Here is a 24099-nt window from a genome sequence, read left to right as displayed (position 1 = left end):
TATTTTGGAACAATAAACTAATTTTCATCATTTCTCTATATGATAACTCATGTCTCTCTATATATGATAACTTAATGGGTGTGTTTTTGTATTTTTCTGTAATGTAAATAAAATGTAATGCCCTCCCCCGAAAGATGGGGATGTTAAGATCTGAGGCATCCTATCTCCTGGCCAGACACCATTGTCTGTTCATCAGCACCTAGATACAAGCACCATGGCTACTGCTACATACCTAATCACACATTTCCATCCATTTGTGAACAGGGCTGCATGAACTACAGAGATGGTCAACTTCAGCGCCTCCCAAGTTAACATAACCCAAAGAAGCAGGTGAGCAAAACCTTAGCTGTGGAGTGTCTTGACTGTAGAGCATAGTGGGTAGAGTATGACACCTGGTTTCAAATCAGAGAAAGGACTGTGGCTCAGTGTAGAGCACATGCTTTGCATAGCAAAGGCCCCAGATTCAGTCCTTAGAATCTCCAGGTACAGCTGGGATAGACTGGAATCCCGAGAGCCGCTGGCTCTCACATGAACCTGACCTTTGGTGAGTTTGTAAGTAAACCGTTTTTAACTTACCAAATGTGTGGTATTTTTTTATGCTAGGGGAAGGAGCTTACAAGGGCATATGTTAAGAGGTCAAACTGCTTACATTTCCATGCTTTGTTGCTTATTTTAAGTCTCTCCTGGGGTTCTCTCACCAAAGAGAACTTGCTCCAAAGGGAACTTGGATCTTGGCATTCAGGAATTGTCCTTTCACACCTATTTTTTCTTGCCACCAGCAATCTGGATACTAGACTTCTATTAATGCAGCCTAGAATTGCAATAGCTTTTTTTGCTGCTGCATCACACTGTTGACTCATGTTATGCTTGTGGTCCACTATAGATCCTTTTCATATATACTGCTGTCAAGCTAGGTGTCCCATTTGTTCTGCTAGTTATTCCTGCCTACATCTGCCCCTATTGAAATTGATTTTCTTACTTTTGGCCCAGTTTTCCAATCTGCTAAGGTCATCTCAAATCTCCATTCTATCTTCTGAGGTATTAGGTACCCCTCACAGTTTGGTGCCACCTTCAAATTTGATGAGCATCCCATCTAGTCCTTCGTGCAAGATGTTTATTAAAGATGTTGGACAACACTGGGTGCATCCCATTTGTCCCTTTCCCTCCCAGGAATGCAAGGAACTATTGTTTGCAACATGTACTTGCTTGTGACATTGCAATCCAGACTAGCAGTAATGGTGACAGCACAACTGCACAACACAAGGAACCCTTTTGTCAATTGTCAGTGAAACATCTAAAAAGATTAGGACAAAAGACTACAAATCATAACATAAATGTAAAATCTTACACATTTTACAAGAAGTCATATGCCATTGTGAGGCAGTCTCTCTCTTCCCCTCCTTTAGCTACAATGAAGGGTCTGTTGTGAGCATGAAAATGAGATCTTTATATTCACACACCAGGTGCAGAATTTAGCACAAATATAATTGTACACTATAGATAATAGCCTCAAGTGGCTGTTGGGGATGCAGTGTAAAATATATGACACCCACATACACAAATATACAAACACACCTTATAGGTGACATAATGAGCATGCCTCCTGATCATATGTATGTCTACTCACATGTAAGCATTACCAAGTGCAATATGCTTGCTGTCAAGTGCGCCAGAAGTTGTAGCCTTTGTATGGAAACACAAAACCTAAAAAAAAAGGGAGTTGGGAGGCTGCGAAGGGGGAAATGGCAGAGAAAAAATATTCCTGAATTAGGGTTAGCTGGTACAAAAATTGGTATTGTGCGTAGGGCTCCATGGTCCACCTTAGCAGACGTCTCTCAATCTCCTCCATAACAGCTCTGGTTGTTGGGAAATGGGCAGCCAGCTGCAGCAGAATAAACACTCTGTCTCTACAAATACAAATACAGTCCAGTGATCACACAGGCAGGAACTTGGCAAGTGTCATGAGGGGTGTGGGAATATGCGTGCGCACACAAGTAAATATTGCATCTAGAAAAAAATATGGCTAGAATCAGATCAGGCATACTATTTCTGGCTGAGCTGGTGCCTGAATGGTGGTGGAAAGGCGTGGCCTCTGAGAAACTTGCATCCCACCTCTCTGGTTTACTCTTCTGCTTCTTAATGGGCACTCTGGCTATCCATCTAGGGATACAGTGGTGCCCCGCAAGACGAATGCCTCGCAGGATGAAAAACTCGCTAGACGAAAGGGTTTTCCGTTTTTTGAGTCGTTCCGCGAGACAAATTTCCCTATGGGCTTGCTTCGCAAGACGAAACGTCTTGCGAGTTCTTGCGAGTTTGTTTCCTTTTTCTTAAAGCCGCTAAGGCCGTTAATAGCTGCTAAGCCGCTAATAGCCGCTAAGCCGCTAATAGCCGCTAAGCCGCTAATAGCCGTGCTTCGCAAGACGAAAAAACCGCAAGACGAAGAGACTCGCGGAATGGATTAATTTCGTCTTGCGAGGCACCACTGTACTTCTTCTTTGGCGATCACTCGTAGCCGAGTAAGATTGTCTTCCATGAACACAGTTTTTACAGTGTTCTGGATCCACACATCCTTCCACAGTGGGGACATTGGTTTCCGGGCGGGAGTTGATCAGTGTGGGTTTGCCAAGCGTGCCTTCCTCTTAGCACGTTTCTCCCTTTCATCCTGAATTTCATTCTGAATTGGCTCTTCTCCAACTGGAGCTCTCACAGGCCAGTGTTTCCCAATTGTCAGTGTTTATACTACATTTTTTTAGATTTGCCTTGAGAGAGGCTTTAAACCTCTTTTGTTGACCACCGGTATTTCGCTTTCCATTCTAAAGTTGGGAATAAAGTAGCTGCTTTGGAAGATGATAATCAGGCATCCAAACATGACCAGTCCAACAAAATTGATGTAAGAATCATTGCTTCGACACTGGTGATCTTTGCTTCTTCCAGTACACTGGCATCAATTCACCTGTTTTCCCAAGTGATGTGTTAAATTTTTCGGAGACACCGTTGATGGAATCTATCGAGGAGTTGGAGGTGGCGTTTATAAGTGGTCCATGTTTCACAAGCATACAGTAAGGTAGCCTACACCTGGCACCCACATGCTGAAATCCTGCATTATTCCTCAGCCTCACCCTGTCCCCTCAGGAAAATAAATCACAATTTTTTTTGCTATGCAATAAGATCCAAGTTCCAAAGATACTGAACTCTTGCAATTGCTGCTATCTTTCTGTGTTTGAGTTGACATGTTGCTCCCTAGTGACAGCTACACTAAGCCTGGGTGGATTTGATTTAAATCAAAGCGATTTAAATCACTAGTCAGTAAGGCTTGATTTACCGTAAATCATTATTTTACAGAAAGATTCATTTTTGCTGGTATAAGGTTTCATATTTGGAATTTTAAAAATTCAGAGTAGTTTTTACAGTTATATCTGGTTATGCTATTAGAAATGCATAGAGATAATTATGAAATTATTGCGAGATTTAATAAATTAACTGTTTATATTTGGACAACTTTTCTGCTGTACTTTTTCTAGAGGGGAGGGGGGAAGGAGAGATACAGTTGGTAGGCCTAGGCTGGAACGGTCTTGCAGAAAGAGCAGGCCAAGAGAAACAGGCTGGTAGAAAGCTGGAAAAGGGGAACCAAGGACTAGCGCAAAGAACTTCAGGGATTCCTGCTGCAGGACCAGTGGCGTAGCGTGGGGGGTGCAGGGGGGGCTGGGCGCAACATCTGGGGGGGGCGCGCTCGCACTCGCAGCTCTCTGCCCCTACCTGGCAGGGGCGCAAATTACTTGCCTTGCCCCGGGTGCTGACAACTCACGCTACGCCACTGTGCAGGACTGAAGTTGGAGGTAGAGACTTTATTGTTTGGACAATGTCAGGGGAGAAGGGCCTGGAACCAGTGAACTGTTATTAGTTGACTGGCAAGCACTTCAAAGTCTCGCCAAGGACTTACAGATCCCATTTACTTTTTCCACCCCTTTGGATTTGCTTCTACGTTCAGGTGCCTATTCTGTACAGGTAAGTGTTAATGCAGTTGTTGGGACCCAGTGGAATTGGGAAAAAGTTGCCAGCCCTGAAGTGCCTTCAGCACTTGCCTCTAGTCTTGAGTTGCACAGACATGCAACTGACTTGCACAATTATTACACAAAGATCCCAAGACTCGTGGAGTATTCTGCTCACAAGGTTGCACTTTCATTTTTACTGCTTTACACTTAGCTACTTGTGCAGATAGGGACGCAGGTGGCGCTGTGGGTTAAACCACAGAGCCTAGGACTTGCTGATCAGAAGGTCAACGGTTCAAATCCCCGTGACGGGGTGAGCTCCCGTTGCTCAGTCCCTGCTCCTGCCAACCTAGCAGTTCGAAAGCATGCCAGTGCAAGTAGATAAATAGGTACTGCTCCGGCGGGAAGGTAAACGGCGTTTCCGTGCGCTGTTCTGGTTCACCAGAAGCGGCTTATTCATGCTGGCCACATGACCCAGAAGCTCCCTCGGCCAGTAAAGCGAGATGAGCGCCGCAAACCCCAGAGTCGGTCACGACTGGAGCTAATGGTCAGGGGTCCCTTTACCTTTTACTTGTGCAGATCTATTCCACTCCAAACAATCTATTCACTTAACCACTTGGAACTTAGCATTTACAAGGTAAGGGGTTGATTCTGTTTATATAAATTTGCAAAAGAACAAAGGGATTAAGGGTTTTTCCTCAACTCTGTATGTTTATTTTATAACATTTTTCCTGTGAAAAAAGGCATTTATCTCTGCAGACACAAACTCACACTTTTGAGAACTGCAAAAACAAGCATCTGTGATAATATCTTCTCGTTAGAAGAACTGTCCCAAATAATCAGAAACCTCTGGAAGCGCATGACATTGTGAACGGATTAATGGAATTAATTTACCAAAAAAATTAAACATTGCATATAAAGCCTCATGCTACATAATTAAAAACAAATCCTTATTTCCTGATGAATTGCCTTTGGACTATAATGTAACTTAAATAGAAAACTATCTTTAGAAAGATTTTTCCTCCTAAAGCATTTTGTTTTTAAAAATCTGATTTAATTTTTTTTTAAATCAACTTTTTTGATTTTTCTAAAAGAATATATATTATTTTTATCCACCCTGGTAGGCACCAAGTTTATTAAGGCACATGTGCGTTGCACAGATTCGATTTTTCCATGTGCACTTTTATTCACATATGAGCCCTTTCAATTTAAATCTATTTCCCGCCCACACTTGGGATGATGCTTGATGGAATCTATATGTGGGGTGTCCCCCCACAAAAACAATACCTTTGTCAGTAGCCATGGTTTTAAAAGGCATTGGAATACCATCAATGCAGAGGAATTGCATCCTTCTCAATGGAGAAGGAATTCCAGTGCTGAAACACTGCTATGGGCAAGGCCTTGGTGGTGGAAGTCTAAGGAGGTTTCCCAGCAGATATCCACCCCTGGGCAGGTATACTCAATACTTCTGGGGCTCCTTATTCTTTGTGTTTTCATTTATATTCTATTATAACTCCTCTGTCTTGCCTCCTCCTCTTGTACTACTGTTCTAGATAATGGCTATCAGAAGCAGAAAATTCCAGGACTTTGTATCTGAGCCTATGGGTGACAAACCTATTATAGTAGTAGATGGCATAAATGAGGAGCTTGGAGCAAAACTAGCGGCAAAGGGCTTTGACAAGGTAATTGTTTTAATGCTTTATGCCCCACAGCACTTTTTATTTATTAACCCACATAATTCATGATTTACCTAAATCATATTCACATAAAGAAATGTATTTGAAACCTGGTATTTCTGACATTTGTGTTGCAATAGTTTGCAAAGCCTGACCACCATTGGACAATTTTTGTACTGTATTATACCAGATACCATTGCTTTTATAGACCAGGTCTGTCAATGTGTCCATTTTTGCTAATTCAACACACTTCAAAAACAAATCCTTCACAGATGGAACATAACGAGGTGGTGTATTTCCATCTTCTAGCCCGTTCCACTCTGGCTGTGACTATTAGGACTTTTGTTAAGGACTTCTGTTGTGCAGACACATCAACCTCAGTCCAGTGAAATGCTGCCCCAAAAGACCTCTGTTGAAGCCCTGCCCTGCCCCCAGTGCTGGATAATTCCTGACCAGTTTCAAAGTGGACATTATGACAGATAGAGTCTAGAAGGCAGGGAGTCTTGCGTCTTATGTCTTGCCAGTGGTCACACAAGATGGGAGATGGAACTGCACGGCCACTTTCCACACATTGCCAGCTTGACTTCCTTGCCAGATGGAAAACTTTATATTTGTAACCTCGGGCCAAGCAGTTAAGAGATCCCAGGTTCTTCCCAAGAAAGATGTTAAATTTTTTTTGTATGCCACAACTGCTGCTCGTATTTTGTTAACTAAAAAGTGGAAAACCCAAGAATTACCAACAATAGAAGAATGGCAGATGAAGATGATGGATTTTTCGGAGCTAGCCGACCTAACCAGAAGAGTCCGCGACCAGAAGGAGGAGGAGTATCAGGAAGAATGGAATAAATTTAATGATTATTTACCATATTTTTTGCACCATAACACTCACTTTTTTCCTCCTAGAAAGTAAGGGGAAATGTCTGTGCATGTTATGGAGGGAATGCCTACAGGTGGCATGCCTACGGATTTTCCTCCTCTAAAAACTACGTGCGTGTTATGGTCGGGTGCGTGTTATAGAGCGAAAAATACGGTAGTTAAATTTGTTAAGTTAAACTAACTGGAAATAGCTTGCAGATACTTAATGGGCTTAGGTTTTTGTTTATGTTGTGATGAATTAATATGTTTAATTCTATAAGGTGAAGATTTAAGGATGTTAATGTTTAAGTTAAATTTCATAAAAATAGGGATTTGGAAAACCGTTAAAAGGACATGCAATGAAATTCAACCAAGGGGAAGCGAGGAAGTCACATAACAAAGTTAATAACTGTAATTTTTAATAAGGCTATGATTTATGTTTGTTTTGTTTGTTTGTCGTGTGTGTGTGTGTGTTTGTGTGTGTGTGTGTGTGTGTGTGTGTGTGTGTGTGTGTTTGTTTATAATATTGTGAAAACCAATAAAAAATTTTTGGGGGAAAAAGAGATCCCAGGTTTTCTGCATCCATGGAGCATGGCGGCGTTTATCTCCCCAGTTGCCAGATGCCAAAACCAGCTGGAGCCCAGGCATTCCAAACGGGGCTTAGGGAAGCACACAGGAAGACAGAGTATGCACAAGTGTGCTAGCCCTGTCTCTCATCCCAGTCGCCTTCTGCATGTTCCAGGGTGATTGTCTCCAAGGGAAGGGGCTCCAGAGCTTGTAGAGGTTTCCACGTTTTGAAGCCCTTGTTTTCCAGGATTTCAAAATGCCCAGGGGCCTCTGTGAGTACAGGAGCTTTCCCGCTACACACAGCCACCTTTGAACCCATGGAGGGCGATGAGGATCGAGGCCAGTGCTGGTTCCTCTGTCTCTCTTCCTTGCGTGTTTACTTAAGCCCCGTTCAGAACATCTGAATTGGACTTGGCTCTGTGTTTGATGACAGTGTTTAAACTGCAATCATGCACTGCCTCCTCTGTGAACCCAGTCTAGCTTTCAGGCTAAAACTAGTTTGGCCCTTACATTTTCCTCAAAATTATCCACTGTGGGTGCTGATACTGAATATCTGACAAAATGTTTCATCCACATTTAGCTGAACTGAACATACTAGGAAGCCCATCGTTAAGTTTAATTATTTAATTATTCAGCTAACCATTCCGAAAAGCTGAATAGGTCAATGGGTAATAAACTGACCCCCCCACCCCCCACCCCGTCAGAAGGGAGTTGGGTTCAACAAAAAAACCAAGTGTTGAAAATTGAATGTTTTGGGCTCAAATTTCAATCTCAAATTCCAAATGATGAAATTCACAGATTTGCCACATTTCCCCTCTGTTTATTTCAACATTCATTTCAGGCCTGCGTTTCTTGCTACTGGGGGGAAATACTAATTCTGCTTCCTGATTTTCCTTCCAGGCGTACATCCTCCTGGGCCAGTTCCTCCTCTTGAAGAAGGAATGTGCTACATTTCAAAAGTGGCTGAAGTTGTCCTATGGAGCCAGCAGCTACCAGGCTGAGCGCTGTGCCCTCTGTCTCTTGGAGTGGTGCCTCACATTCCTGTAGGATCACAGGGATCCTCCACGCCCCAAACACACACACACCTCAAAACAACAACCTCTTCCACGTCACAGACCTGAAACCAAGGATTTCTTGCAGTCATGATGTTATTAAACCAATGAAGCATTTATCTATCCGGCTGGGACTTTATTTTAAATCATTTATATACAACTTTTTATTTTTTAAAAAATATTACAATGGTTAACAAATCTAAAACTCACTAAACATGCTTAAAAATGGGACATTCCCCCCAAGAGATGCAAGAACACAGCAAAGGAGCCACAAACATGGAGCACAGTAGTCAGTTTCAGTTTCTCAAGTGTAGGAAGGGAAAAATCTGCCCATTTCAGTCCTCCAGTTTCTCAGTTTTCAACCTGCAATTCAGTATTCCACACTTATGCAGCATTTTGGAGACTTTAAAAAGGAGTCCTGCTTGCAGTTTTGGCTAACGTACACATTTTTTTCAGGCAGTTTCCCTAATACTATGCATTTTGGTATGTTTTCACAAATAAAAGCACACTTTATTCTAACATACGTATTTTTATACACATTACTTGACTGGAGAAATGCATCACATAATTTGGAGAAGTGCAAAATGGATGGCTATGTTTTGGTTTAGCTGTTGTTTCAGAAAATGCAAATTTCACCTTTAAATGTGAATTGAATTGACTTTCTCCCCCTCCCTACTCAGCACCAACTGGTATGAATAGGTTTCACCTTTCTGTGTAAAGTTAGCAGGGAGAAGTTGGGAACTCTCCCTTTTAAGAGAATTTGTTTACAAATGAACTTTTATGTTTATATATTTAAAAGTTTTACAAACCATGAACATTAAATCACAAAACACTGAAAAGTTCCTTCCTCCTTTGCTTCTGCAAGAGGAATGGCCCCATGCATGGATTCAGAAATTCTGGTCTGGATGAGTGCCAATGAACTGAAGCTCAATCCACACAACAACTGTCAAGGCTGCACTCCCTCCAAAAGAGCAGGTACGTAGCTTGAGGATCCTTCTGGATCCACTGGTGTTGCTTGAGGCTCAGGTAGCCTCAGTAGTGGGGGATTGCCTTCCATCCTCTCAGACTGGTGGCCCAACTGTGCCCCTGTCTGATCAGGGACAGCCTAACTTCTGTTGACTACGCTCTGGTAGCCTCTTGGTGAGACTGCTGCCTTTGAAGATGGTTCGGAAACTGCAGAGGTGCCAGGGTTTCCCAAACTTGGGACTCCAGCTGCCAGGGGACTACAATTCCCATCATCCCCAACCACTGGTCCTGCTACCTAGAGATGATGGGAGCTTAAGTCTGAAAACTGCTGGAGACCCAAGTTTGGGAAACCCAGGTGTAGACTGTAGCAGCCAGGTTCTGGCTGGGTAAGACAGTTTGAGTCTATCATGCCAGCCTTGGCCCGACTGCATTGGCTACCCGTTAGCTTCCTGTCACAGCGCCACAACTAGACCTGAAAAGCTTTCACCTCCTGGGAAGCTTTTTCCATCCTCAGGGCAGGTTTATCAATCTACTAAGGTGCTGGGGATGGGAGGGTTTGCTGGCCTACTCAACTTAGGCATTAGGTACCAATATGTTGGGGGACCCTTGCCGACAAAGGTCCGTGTAGTTAAAGCTATGGTTTTCCCAGTAGTGATGCATGGAAGTGAGAGATGGACCATCAAGAAGGCTGATCCCCGAAGAATTGATGCTTTTGAATTATGGCGTTGGAGGAGACTCTTGAGAGTCCCATGGACTGCAAGAAGATCAAACCTATCCATTCTTAAGGAAATCAGCCCTGAGTGCTCACTGGAAGGACAGATCCTGAAGCTGAGACTCCAGTACTTTGGCCACCTCACGAGAAGAGAAGACTCCCTGGAAAAGACCCTGATGTTGGGAAAGATGGAGGGCACAAGGAGAAGGGGACGACAGAGGACGAGATGGTTGGACAGTGTTCTCGAAGCTACAATCATGAGTTTGACCAAACTGCGGGAGGCAGTGGAAGACTGTCATAGCTGTCAACTTTTCCCTTTTCTTGCGAGGAATCCTATTCGGAATAAGGGAATTTCCCTTAAAAAAGGGGGCACGTTGACAGCTATGACAGGAGTGCCTGGCTGCTCTGGTCCATGGGGTCAGGAAGAGTCGGACACGACTAAACAACTAATCAACAACAAATGTTGGGGGCCCTGGGCGTTTCCCCCCCACCACCACGTACTAAAGAATCCTGAGAACAATCGAAAGCCTGAGCCTCCCCCGCAAATCTGTTTTCTGTCCCCACGTGCAACTGGGGAAACGTGCCTCGCTGTGTGAACGCGCAAGAGCAACACGCGTGCTGGGACCAAGGGGTCTGTGAAGACCACCGTGGGAGCCGGCTTCTCGGGACCGGGAGACGAGAGCGTGGGGGCCCCTTCGGAGGTCGGCGGAGGCGGCGAAGGGCCCGGCTCCGTCCCGCCCCTTTCCTTCTCGGTCCCGGGCAGCCGCCTCCTTCGCGCTGGGCTGCCCTGGCAGCGGCTGCCCTCCCCTCGGGCGGACTTCCGAGCCGCGGGTCTCCCCACTGGGCCGGAGCGCCTTTGACTGGCGGGCCGGACACCAACCGCAGCCCGGGAACCTCCTTCGGCGCCGGCGACGGGGCGGGGATCCTGGGGAGGTTCTCCGAGGAAAGTGCCACGACTTCAGCGCGCCCGCGGCAGGAGGGCCACGCGAAGGGAGCGCGGGAGAGCCAGCGGAGCGAGGTGAGCGCGGGGAGCGGGGAGCGCGCTCCGTCCGCCGGCGGCGCGGAGAGACAGCAGCCGTCTCCGCGGGCGGAGCGCCGGGTCGGGCAGCCCGGCTGCAGAAGGCAGCGGGCAGCGGCGCCTGGACTCCCGCTTTGGGCGCCCGTCGGACGGCTGGCGATCCGAGCTGTGGCTGGGGAAGGGGCCCCTCCTCCCGGTCGCCGCCCGCGTGGAGCCCCGCTCGGCCCCTCCAGGGATGCAGCGCAAGAACGGGAGACCTCGCGGGGCGCCGGTGGCTCCGCGGCCGCGGGGATGCGTCCCCCGACGGCACCGAGAGCAGAGCGTGAGAGGGGAAAGGCGGCTGGAGCGCCCGAGCGGGGCGTCGAGCAGGAGGCTCGGCGTGGACGTGGAAGAGCGTGGTCAGCTGGAAGGAAGGAGCGGGCGAAGCGGCGCCCTCGCTGCAACCGAGTCCCGCCGGACTCGGCTGCGAGGGCCGCCCCGACAGGCGCGGGGTTCTCTTTCGCCCTCGGCACGGCGGCCGGACCCTGGACCCCGGGCCGCCCCCCGACGGGCCCGAGTGGCGACGTGTCTCGCTCTCCGGCGGGGAGGAGGAGCCTGGCGCCGAGTCCGGCGGGCTCCTCCCGCTGCTGCCCTCTCCGCAGCGCCTGCGGCTGCCTCTCCGCAGCCGTCGGGGGGCTCCCAGCCGGGCCTTCCACCGCCCCAGCTGCCGCAGCCGGCCGCTTTCCCGCTGGCCGGAGTGTCCCGGCCCGGTGATCGCCCCTTCAGCCCTAACTTCGAGGGCTCTGGCGCTTCTCCAACGCAGCGCAGGAGGGAGATCGCCGCCCGCTTCGCCGTCGGGGATAACTGCGTCTGTGGGGAAGGAGACCCCACGCTGCGGCTCCCTTGCAGTCCTGCAAGAGGCTCCTCTACTAAACCAAAGCTGCTCTTGTGACCCACTGGTTGCTGGTTGGGGCCGCGCAGTTTTGCGCACGCCATGCTGGCTCGTGTCCCTGGGTCAGAGGGCAGCGGCCTCGACGCCACGGCTGCAGATTTTCCTTTAGCCGCTCCCCTCCTGCTCTTCGCTGTCACCTCTCCACCGACTGGCCTGGGCTCTCTGCTTGCTTGCACTGTTGCAAGCCTTTGGCTGAAACGAACTGGCTCCCCACCCTCTCCACTTTTGCAGGGCAGTGGCTGTTTCAGTGTGGCAGCGGCAGCAGGGCAACCGGGCTGCTACCCTTGCGGGGTTGCGCAGCATCCCATTTGTGGAACAGACTCCCTTCGGAGCTGGTGAACTCTCCTTCCTTGGAGGTTTCTAAGCAGAAGTGGGTGACCATCTGTCAGGGATGCTTTAGCTGGGATTCCTGCATTGCAGGGGGTTGGACTAGATGACCCCAGGGGTCCCTCCTAACTTTCAGATTCCTAACTTTTCAGATTCTACTATACTTCTATTAAAGCTGTTAAATGCTTTGTTGGCTATCAGGGACAAACTAACTTCTTCAGGGACAAACTAACTTCCATATTGTGTTGTTAATGAAACGACTCTTGCTGAATGTTTATTTAAATTCCAGAGAAAGAGAGAGTTCCTTTAACCCCTGCTGGAGAAGCTATTTATCTTCCCTTTTGCTGCTGCAAAATTTGATCCATGCTATAACTGTTGCCCAATATGTGTCTCACTCCTTCCACCAGTTGCTCTGCACTAACTGTTTTCCAGACAAAGCTCAAGGGAAGCTCCCACACTGAAAGCATTTCAGTCATGCCTGAACTATTGTGGCCAAGCTATCCTGGTCCAGTAATGGCCAGCGCTGTTCTATCAGCTGAAACTGATTTAAAAATGCTCCTAACAACCAAAGCCACCTGGGTCTCCAGTAACAAAATTGAATCTATAAGCAGCCCTATACTTTGTACCTCCTCCTTCAGAGGGAGCGCAGTCCTGTCCAGATCATGCAATTCAGCAGTTTCTCGAATGTGATTGTTGCTTTAATTCTAATTATTCTTTTAGTAGGAGCTCCTCCTTGCTGTTGTTCAAAACTTCTAGTTATACAGTTGTACCTTGCTTTTCGAACAGCTTAGTTCTCGAACATTTTGGCTCCTGAATAGTTCCGGTTTGCAAACTATCTTTGGAAGCCAAACGTCTGATGGGGCTTCCACGGCTTCCAATTGGCTGCAGGAGCTGTATAGTGTGGAATGCCACAAGCTAGTCTTGAGTAGAATTCTGCTCTGAGTACACTCTGCCTAGGTCGCTTCTGAGACTGCCTCTAGGTCAGCTGTGCAAGCTGGCCATTCTGCTATGTAAACATGCATCTGCAAACATCCTTCTAGCTCAGCATTAACTTTCTGACTTTGTTTTGCAGGTTAAGACTACAGAGCAAGAATGGATTTTTATGACCCTCAGACCCTGGGCGTCATGGTGTTTGGAGGATTCATGCTGGTCTCAGCAGTTGGGATATTCCTGGTGTCCACCTTTTCCATGAAGGAGACGTCTTTCGAAGAAGCTTTGGCAAAGCAGCGCAAGGAGCTAGAGAAAGCCAGCCACCACAAGGTGGAGAAGAAGAAGAAAGAGAAGCCTGCTGAAAAGAAAGGAAGGGCGAAGAAAAAGGAGGAGAAACCCAATGGAGTGCTGGAGCCAGACGCAGGTCTGGACGCCTCTGATGGAAGCCCTGAACCAGTCTTTGAGGCACCCATTGTGTCTCTTCCAGCTCCTGAGGAAAAGCCAACCCTGTCTCCCAAAGACAAGAAGAAGAAGGAGAAGAAAGTGGGGAAGGTAGAGTCGGTTCCCAGCCTGGCAGCGTCTTCTCCACCAATAACTGCTTCAAAAGATCTGGTTTCTGATGTGGTTTCCAAGGAAGTGTCAGTAGCTGCTGCTCCACTAGCTGCGGCTCAACAGAATGCTCCCTTAACTAATTCCGTGAGTGTCAAAAAAACCCAAGCTCTTGGAAACAAAGAGGAACAAAGGCACGACGGCGCTTCCAACAAGAAATCCACTGCCCCAAAGAAAAAGGAATCAAGTAAGTCAATTGCTGTAAATCACACATGTGTACTTACAGTGCATATGTATATTAAATTAATTAATATCTCTCCCATTCTCAAAGGTTTAAGGTGGGTAAGCTACTCACAAAATCCAAGGCCTTATCTTTCCTTCTCCCTATTTTTCCTGGCCACCTAAAGCCAACTTGAATGGAAACACTTTTCATAGTTTCCAGATGCTCACACTTTATCTTTTTTAAGTCTTTTGATGGCCGGAATAGTGCTAGGTATAAAATAATAGATGGTGATTATCTCCAAGGAAAATAAATTCCATAATTGAAGGCAGCTAATTATTGCAGCAGAACAAAATTTGCAAGAAAGGTGAAGGCCCTGTATACTTTTCTCGTGAAGAAGGCAGCACCCTCAAGGTAGAAAAATGTATCTGAGCTCTGAGTGTTGCATACCCAGAAATCATCCTGTAATGTGCTAGTTTATCTTACGCAAAAATATTGGTACTACACACTTTGAGTGAGTAAAAGTTGCTTTGAAAAGCTTTTCACTTCCTCAAGAAAAGAAAACATTTCATACGTCTTCGCCTTTAATACCCCCCAACTTATACTGAAAAAAATTGAGAAATGGGGTGGTGGTGGTATTTTTTATGGATTTTTCTGTCCACTCCTTCATAGACTTTATATGTTTGGCCAAGACATTTCCTCACGTCCCCCCTTAGGAAATGGGTTGTCTCATTTCTGTGTTGATCCATTGAAAGGCATGGCTTGCTCCTCCATCTCGTAAGTACAGGTCACTCTCACCTGGTTACTTTTGGCAGGAGACCAGCAGTTACAAAAGGTTTTTCATTTTCTTCCAAACCATACAACAGTGCCTGTGCGATAGGTAGCTTATTACATTTTTACTGGGTTTGTAACTTCAGCAAGTGGACTTGTTGCAAGGCTGGGGAAATGTAACTGTAAGCAGTAACTGTAAGCAGAAAAAGTAATTTCTCACATTTTTGGGGTAAAGGTAAAGGGACCATTAGGTCCAGTCGTGGCCGACTCTGGGGTTGCGGCGCTCATCTCGCTTTATTGGCCGAGGGAGCCAGTGTACAGCTTCCGGGTCATGTGGTCAGCATGACTAAGCCGCTTCTGGCGAACCAGCACAGAAACGCTGTTTACCTTCCCGCCGGAGCGGTACCTATTTATCTACTTGCACTTTGACCTGCTTTCAAACTGCTAGGTTGGCAGGAGCAGGGACCAAGCAACGGGAGCGCACCCCGTCGCGGGGATTTGAACCATTGACCTTCTGATCAGCAAGCCCTAGGCTCTGTGGTTTAACCCACAGCACCACCCGCGTCCCTCATTTTTTGGGTAGACTGTCATTTTTGTTGTTGCTGTTGTTGTTATTTTCTTTTAAATTCCCAGCTTACTTCTCTCCTCACACTTCTGTTTTTAGGTACCACAGATGTTGAAAATATGCTTTACGTCCCCTATAAGACCTTATGTTCCATAATTTGCAGCATGGTTTTTGGGGAAGGCGAGGCCCAGCAGCTGATTGAAATCTTGACTGAGAAAGCAGGAGGCGCTCAGCACCCATGGCTGATGGTATGGACATCTCTTGATCATCAAGGGTCTGCTGTGGATAAACTTCATGATGCTTCTGAATCCCAGTTGCTGGAAACATCAGGAGGGGAGAGGGCTCTTGTGTTCAGTTCCTGCTTGCAGGCTTCCCACGGGCATCTAGGCTGGACTAGATGGGCCATTGGTCTGGACCAGCAGGCTGCTCTTATTTTCTTACGTTCATCTTGAGGACATTGACTCTACTCCACAGACTAAGGAAGAGCCAGACCATTTGGTTATTTTTTCTACAGCTGAGAAAGCAGCAGGTCTCAATTAGGGTATTCTTCCCCATTGAAATGGCCATGACAGTAGGCTCATATCAAGGGGGACGTAACTCAGAGCCTCTGACTTGGTCCAGTTTATTTTATAAACCAATGGATCTCTGGTTCATGAAACCACCCAAATACACACACACACACACACACACACACACACACACACACACACATATACACACACACACACACACACATACATACATACATATATACACACACACACACACACACACATATATACATACATACATATACACACACACACACACATATATATATACATACATACATATATACATATATATATATATTTGCTTTCGTAGATTTTCACGGGTACAGGAATGCAGGTTTTGGTGTCCTCGGGTGTCTTCCCGTGTAAAAGTTGGGGTGTCTAGGCGACGTTTCGACGAGGTCTCACTCGTCATCTTCAGGCTGGTGCTTTCGGCTTCTTGTTACTGGAACAGAGCAGGATCTCAGTGTTTGAGTTCCTATAAATACTGTTGAGGAGGTGTGGTGTATAGCCTCCAATGTTCTGGGCAGAGAGGAAGTTCCCAGGCTAGTGTGCAATTAAGGAACAAAAGAAGAAAAGGCACACTAGCCTGGGAACTTCCTCTCTGCCCAGAACATTGGAGGCTATACACCACACCTCCTCAACAGTATTTATAGGAACTCAAACACTGAGATCCTGCTCTGTTCCAGTAACAAGAAGCCGAAAGCACCAGCCTGAAGATGACGAGTGAGACCTCGTCGAAACGTCGCCTAGACACCCCAACTTTTACACGGGAAGACACCCGAGGACACCAAAACCTGCATATATATATATATATATATATATATATATATATATATATAGGGACGCGGGTGGCGCTGTGGGTAAAAGCCTCAGCGCCTAGGGCTTGCCGATCGAAAGGTCGGCGGTTCGAATCCCCGCTGTGGGGTGCGCTCCCGTTCCTTGGTCCCAGCGCCTGCCAACCTAGCAGTTCGAAAGCACCTCCGGGTGCAAGTAGATAAATAGGGACCGCTTACTAGCGGGAAGGTAAACGGCGTTTCCGTGTGCGGCTCTGGCTCGCCAGAGCAGCGATGTCACGCTGGCCACGTGACCCGGAAGTGTCTCCGGACAGCGCTGGCCCCCGGCCTCTTGAGTGAGATGGGCGCACAACCCTAGAGTCTGTCAAGACTGGCCTGTACGGGCAGGGGTACCTTTACCTTTTATATATATATATGGTTCATCAGCCCCAAATAAAATTAAAGTTGTATAATATAAAATATATGTTACTTAGAATGGAGTTGTTTTTTTTGAAAAGCAGTTACAGATTGTATATGTGAAATTTCTATATTTAGATATTTTGCAACTTGTTCTGTGATTTTAAAAAATTAGAGCTTGAGGCAAAGGTCTCTGGTAGGTTAATGAAGGGCTGGGCATGCTAACAAATGTGTTATAGCATAAGCTTTTGTGAAGTGTCGACTATAATGGATGCAGGAGGCTAGGAGAGCATGCTTATAACCTTCCTTCCACAACAACCTTGCAAGTAGGCCAGTCACATCTTAGAACTATTCAGTAATCACTGTGACCACCATCTGTCAACACTTATTGCGTGTTGCAGAGGGCAGAGAGGAGGGGATTCTGGGGCGCTCATGGAAGTACTAAAAACTGGGACCCCAAGATAGCATTCGGTTTCCTTGATCTTTCCTGGGGTTCAAGAAAGTTGCTTTTCTCTGCTAAAATGCCCCTCAGTTCACGAGGGACAACAGAGCAAGCATCTGACTGCTTTCTTCACCATAGGGTTCAGTGAAACTTGCTCTTTCACCCCAGTAGCGTCTACACAGAATCCTAGAGTTTGACATAAACTCATTTCAGACCTCAGCAGCCAAATTATACGCAGTTTTATGAAGAATGCAAAAGAAGAGAAGAGGAGAAAAGAGCAAAAGCAGGCTATTGGAAATAAAGAGAGCTTTTTAGCTGAGATCTACCTTTTCCTCACCTGGTTACAAAGAGGCTTGTGGTCTCCTCATGTGCAACATAGTGTAGGCTTTCACTTGCAGAGTTTTCTGATGGCACCTGGAATCAAAGGTGAGGGAGATGGACCCTGGTGGGGCCGCCTATTTTTATTGGCTCTCCCACCCACGTTGGACTCAGTGATAGTTGGCATTTTTTAGCCAATCAGAGCACAGGTCAGGTAACTAGTGTGAAACTTGCCAGGAGTTGGGACAATGGTAGTTGCTTCCAGGGCGCAGGAAAGGATGATTATCGCTGGTGGAAATTGCTGCTGGATTTCTCCATCTTTCTACCAGACAGAACCTGTTCTGGTTTTGTGGATTCAGGAGTTGGCTGGAGCACGGGCTTGCCTTGATCAAGCAAAATGGAGGGAGAGAAAGCAGTGGCGTAGCATGGGTGTGCAGGGGGGGCTGGCCGCACCGGGCGCAACATCTGGGGGGGGGCACACTCGCACTCGCAGCTCTCTGCCCCTACGTGGCTCACTCACTCTCTCTCACTGCAGTGCTGGCTGTGCGAATCCGATCCGAGCCGCCGGGTCGCCGCCCACTGGGGGGGGTGTGCCAGGCGTGCGGGTTAGGAGGCGCAAATTACTTGCCTTGCCCCGGGTGCTGACAACCCACGCTACGCCACTGAGAGAAAGCATGGATTTTCTACGCATCTACTTTTTCTGATGAATAACAAGGAAAAGAAAAAATGGCACTGATTGCCATTATGATACCAAGCCATGGCACTAAGCACTCACTTTTTGGTCTGATAGCTGGCTGGCATACAAGAGAATACTGTGGTAGTTCTGAAGCACTTAATTCAGCATTGAATTGATTCTTGTTGCAGGCAACTCAGAAAGGCGATCCCGTTGCCGTTCTGAAACGACAGCTAGAGGACAGAGAGAAGCAACTTGCAACGGAACAAGAAAATGTAACTGTCGCAAAAGCTAAACTGAGAGAACTCTCCAAGGTAGGTTCCTACACTGTCTTCAGAAATGGCGCTTCAGATATTCAGAATCTACATTTTGGGCCCCATTGTCCGGATAAAAGCTCCTTATATCATCGTGGCGCTTCACTGTTTGCTGTAAATTGCATAGTTTCAACAACAACATCCGCCCACTTTAGGATGGATTTGCAAATTTACATATCACATCTTGGCAAAGGTTTTCTGCACCCATGGGAGTACGGGTTCCTGCTTCAGTCCATACAAGGGGTGCTTACTGGGTGACCTGGTACAACTTACAAAGAAAAGTATTGCAGAATATAATCAATCATTTTCTCTTTCTGAAGAGCTGTGGTCTGATATTCTTTTTAGCATATTTAGAATAGTCCCAGGGCTCAAGTGAATATTATGAATACCATTTGAAAATGCTCAAAATTAGACTGAAAAGTTTGTCATTCATAATAATAATAATAATAATAATAATAATAATAATAATAATAATAATAATAATTTATTATTTATACCCCGCCCATCTGGCTGAGTCTCCCCAGCCACTCTGGGCGGCTCCCAGTCAAGTATTAAAAACAATACAGCGTTAAATATTAAAAACTTCCCTGAATAGGGCTGACTTCAGATGTCTTTTAAAGATAGGATAGCTACTTCTTTCCTTCACATCTGAAGGGAGGGTGTTCCACAGGGCGGGCGCCACTACCGAGAAGGCCCTCTGCCTGGTTCCCTGTAATTTTACTTCTCGCAATGAGGGAACCGCCAGAAGGCCCTCGGCGCTGGACCTCAGTGTCCGGGCTGAACGATGGGGGTGGAGATGCTCCTTCAGGTATACAGGACCGAGGCCGTTTAGGGCTTTAAAGGTCAGCACCAACACTTTGAATTGTGCTCGGAAACGTAGTCAGTGCCTTTTCTGACAGAGTGTTATCAAAGATTACATTGCTTATATCGAAGAAGACACTTTCCACCACAGGGGCTTTACCTGACACCATCAACCCTTTCTAAGTGACCCTCCAATAACACCTTTTTGCAGACCAGGCCTTTAGAAACTAAAGTGATTAGTAGGAGTCATCTTGTGTTGCTTCAATCTAATCTGTGAAACTACCCACACTTTTGAGGCGAATGTGTAACTTCATTCCAGGTCAGTCCTATAACTAGGAGGCCTCAACACTTTTTAGTGGTTATAGCATCAGGTAGCTACAAAGTGCAAATGAACCCACTTAAAGTTCATGGTGTGAGCTGTGTTCTCTGCTACGAGGGGTGGAGAATCTTAGGCTGGGGACCGAAGATGGCTCTGTCCGACCCTTGGGTCTCTTTCACAAACCCCACCTCTCACTGCAGCAGGGCACATGAGGTGGTGGTCTCACAGCAGAGGCTCCAGACAACTGGAAGGGTTGGCGCTGCCACCACATGCCCGCTGCTGCACCCGCCTGTCATAAAGAAACAGTGACTATGATGTGTGAGTTTGTATAGTTTGTGTGCCATATCCTAGGAAATCATGGGAGCATAATTCAGAATGGCATGCTGCTGGCATCCAAAAGCAAATGGGTTATTAATGCAGGTTTAAATCTGTGTTTTGGTTAAACTGAGGCCTACTGTAGTACTGAGTAATCCCAAGGATCAGCACTGTCTTGAGTTTGTCCTACACTGTATGTTCAAGACCTTGACTCCACATTTTATGCATGTTGTTTAGTCGTTTAGTCGTGTCCGACTCTTCGTGACCCCATGGACCAGAGCACACCAGGCACTCCTGTCTTCCACTGCCTCCCGCGGTTTGGTCAAACTCATGTTGGTAGCTTTGAGAACACTATCCAACCATCTCGTCCTCTGTCTCCCCTTCTCCTTGTGCCCTCCATCTTTCCCAACATCAGGGTCTTTTCCAGGGAGTCTTCTCTTCTCATGAGGTGGCCAAAGTATTGGAGCCCTAGCTTCAGGATCTGTCCTTCCAGTGAGCACTCAGGGCTGATTTCCTTCAGAATGGAGAGGTTTGATCTTCTTGCAATCCATGGGACTCTCAAGAGTCTCCTCTAGCACCATAATTCAAAAGCATCAATTCTTCGGCGATCAGCCTTCTTTATGGTCCAGCTCTCACTTCCATACATCACTACTGGGAAAACCATAGCTTTAACTATACGGACCTTTGTTGGCAAGGTGACGTCTCTACTTTTTAAGATGCTGTCTAGGTTTGTCATTGCTTTTCTCCCAAGAAGCAGGCGTCTTTTAATTTTGTGACTGCTGTCACCACCTGCAGTGATCATGGAGCCCAAGAAAGTAAAATCTCTCACTGCCTCCATTTCTTCCCCTGAAGCTCAACATCAAAAAAGCGAAGATCATGGCCACTGGTCCCATCAACTCCTGGCAAATAGAAGGGGAAGAAATTTTATGCATACCTCATTATAAATGTCTTCTCTTGAAGGAACTCACAGCTGAGAAGGCAAAAGCCTTAAGTGTTGAGAATAAGCTGAAGGAGCAACTGAAGACACGTGAGCAGGAGGTGACTGCTCTACAAGCCCGGATGCAGGCCAGTTACCAGGATCGTGAGACTGAGACCCAACAGTTGCAAGGAAAGGTGGGAAAAGCGACTTAATATTATTCAACACGGGTTTATTTGTTGTCAAGGATCCCTTTATAATTCTTTTTCTAGTGGAAGACTTTGAAGAGCAATATTAGAGCTTTGTCCTGTTTGGATCTTCTTCATCCAAAGCACAAATAAACAACTGGCTGTGTGACGAAGCATTCATAGCTCCTTTCTCACACACTAGATTTGGCCCTTTTCTCTTTGGCTCAAATATATTCAGTTTACACCAAGGGTAGGGAAGCTTTTCAGATGGGAGGCCACATTACCATGGTGGAAAACTGTCCATGATTGCATTCCGCGATTCGGCAGCGGCAAAGCGCACTCACAAAATCCCCACCCCAAAGCTGTTTCCCATGGAAACTGAGGCATATAGTTAATTCTTAAAAGTTTCACCTTCCGGTTTCTCCGTAGACTTTTAAAAACAAAATTGGTTTAAAAAGCTCTCCTTTAATCTATTTTGATAGTGCAAAGGGTGAAAAGAACTCTGTAATGCTATCAGAGAATTGCAAATAATCAATACGCATCAGAATTGCAAAACCTGCCTTAAAGGTAAAGGGACCCCTGACTGTTTAGGTCCAGTTGCAAACGATTCTGGGGTTGTGGTGCTCATCTCACTTTATTTGCCAAGGGAGCTGGTGTACAGCTTCTGAGTCATGCAGCCAGCATGACTAAGCCACTTCTGGCGAACCAGAGCAGCGCATGGAAACGCCGTTTACCTTCCCGCCGGAGTGGTACCCATTTATCTACTTGCACTTTGATGTGCTTTCGAACTGCTAGGTGGGCAGGAGCAGGGACTGAGCAACGGGAGCTCACCCCGTCACGGGGATTCGAAACGCCGACCTTCTGATCGGCAAGTCCTAGGCTCTGTGGTTTAACCCACAGCGCCACCCGCGTTCCTAAACCCTGCCTTAGAGCTATTCAAAGCCTCACGCTTCAGAATGCAATGGCATATAAAAATTGCATGTATTTGCAACAGAAACCAAGTATTCTTCTCTGCGGAGACATGTTCCCTTTGTGTGGCAGAGGAAGGAGCTACAATTGCACACTTGGAGCAGCACCAAAGCCCTTTTCCTTCTCAGCTACTCCCTGCGAGCTGGGAGGGGACTCAGAGGGCGGCATTAGGCTGTGAAGACATCTGGCGCATGAGCTGGGGTTCTAGTCTACATAGTGGTTGACATGCCGGTTGACTCTCAGTTAAAAAACAAAAGAGAATAAACAGTGTAGAGTCAAAAGAGAGGCCTAGAATCTTCATGGTCAAGCTATATGCTTTCCAATCTGAACCCTGAGCTGCTGCATTTAGATGTGAATGATAGCAGGGAGCTGTTCTGATGTTGTTCTTCTTCATTGATTTCCAGATTCGAACTCTACAAGAACAACTGGAGAACGGCCCTAACACCCAACTTGCTCGCTTGCAGCAAGAAAATTCCATTCTCAGAGATGCTTTAAACCAGGCCACAAGCCAGACCGAGAGCAAGTAAGATGAACAGTATTTTAGTTAATGTGAAAATGTAATGTAAGAGGGAAGAATTTTATAGTAGTGGGCTGTGCAGACAATAGGTGTGGCTTCAGTGTGAAGTATTTGAGTTAGTTAGGTGCTAACACTGAAGAATTTCTTTATTGTGTGACTTCTGTTCTGAGAATATTCACTTAGTAGGCAACATCCAAAACAGTTGATCATTGTCATGATAGACAATTTCCCCCCCAACCCACTCCAAAAAGGTAGGGATTGTTCTCTTTTTCCAGTCTTTTGCTATCACTGATTTTGCAGCAGCGATCAATTTAGTTGTCACCTCCAGATCATTTTTTAAGATGACCGTTTTAAAATAACCAAATATAACAATCTTGGGCATGAAAGGTATATAGCATATCCCAAATAACCACAGATATTGAATTCCAGAATTGCATTTGAGGGCATTCCTTCCAAATATGCATAAAATCTGTTTTAAATAACTGCGTCTCCAACAGTTATCATGTCCTAATCTGTATATAGTATTAAATTTAACTTACGTGGAGTATCATTCTCAAATAATATTATAATAGTTCTCCTTCAAATCAGCAGATAACAATTTAGGTGGAACATTTGCCCGTAACCATTTCCATTATTTCATGTTCCTGTCCCTTATATATGCTGGTGGCAAGAGAAAAAAATAGTGGCCTATATTGCTAGGAAAATATGGATGGTGAGGAAACAAGATGCTGATACATTTCCATTTTTCAAATGTTGCATATAGGCAGATTTGAAAGGTAAAGGTAAAGGTACCCCTGCCCGTACGGGCCAGTCTTGACAGACTCTAGGGTTGTGCGCCCATCTCACTCAAGAGGCCGGGGGCCAGCGCTGTCCGGAGACACTTCCGGGTCACGTGGCCAGTGTGACATCGCTGCTCTGGCGAGCCAGAGCCGCACACGGAAATGCCGTTTACCTTCCCGCTAGTAAGCGGTCCCTATTTATCTACTTGCACCCGGGAGTGCTTCTGAACTGCTAGGTTGGCAGGCGCTGGGACCGAGCAACGGGAGCGCACCCCGCTGCGGGGATTCGAACCGCCGACCTTTACAGATTTTACAAATAAGGCAGATTTTACAGTTCTTTAAAATCGGAATTGTTTTGAAGCAAGCTTGATCCACACCTTACTGTTTCAACTTTTGCAATTCAGACAAAATGCTGAACTGGCCAAACTGCGTCAGGAGTGTAGCAGGCTAGGCAAAGAATTGAGTGAAAAGTTGGGTGCATTACAGCAGGTGGAAGAACAGAAAAAGGTCTTGGAGACAAAGGTTGCTGCCTCTGAAGAGCAAATCCGTCAGCTCCAGGTCAGTAACAGACAGGTACCAATAATTCTGTGCTCAACGGTGAAAAGACTGCTAGAAGTTGAAAGATTTGGGTTGTGTTCCTAGTCATGGCAGATTTGCGTCCCACTGTAAAGGCCCT

General features: G+C 46.4%; 2 protein-coding genes across 2 annotated transcripts in view; both read left to right on the top strand.

The window, feature by feature from the left end:
* Positions 1-160: 160 nt before the first annotated feature.
* BANF2 (BANF family member 2) lies at positions 161-8258 on the top strand. Its single transcript, XM_028738127.2, has 3 exons — positions 161-330; positions 5543-5671; positions 7988-8258. Exons 2-3 carry the CDS (start codon positions 5546-5548, stop codon positions 8132-8134), a joined length of 273 nt encoding a protein of 90 aa, XP_028593960.1. The 5' UTR covers positions 161-330; positions 5543-5545; the 3' UTR covers positions 8135-8258.
* Positions 8259-10659: 2401 nt separating this feature from the next.
* Positions 10660-24099, top strand: part of RRBP1 (ribosome binding protein 1) — a 39582-nt gene continuing 26142 nt past the window's right edge. Inside the window, exons 1-7 of the mRNA XM_028738124.2 lie at positions 10660-10835; positions 13166-13819; positions 15228-15376; positions 18497-18619; positions 21015-21167; positions 22532-22650; positions 23828-23981. Of these exons, the coding sequence (XP_028593957.2) occupies positions 13186-13819; positions 15228-15376; positions 18497-18619; positions 21015-21167; positions 22532-22650; positions 23828-23981 (1332 nt within the window). The 5' untranslated portion in view covers positions 10660-10835; positions 13166-13185. The remainder of the gene's footprint in view (positions 10836-13165; positions 13820-15227; positions 15377-18496; positions 18620-21014; positions 21168-22531; positions 22651-23827; positions 23982-24099) is intronic.

Source organism: Podarcis muralis, chromosome 8 (genome assembly GCF_964188315.1).
Source record: "Podarcis muralis chromosome 8, rPodMur119.hap1.1, whole genome shotgun sequence".
Lineage (NCBI taxonomy): Eukaryota > Metazoa > Chordata > Lepidosauria > Squamata > Lacertidae > Podarcis > Podarcis muralis.
This window is presented reverse-complemented; position numbering and strand designations above follow the sequence as displayed.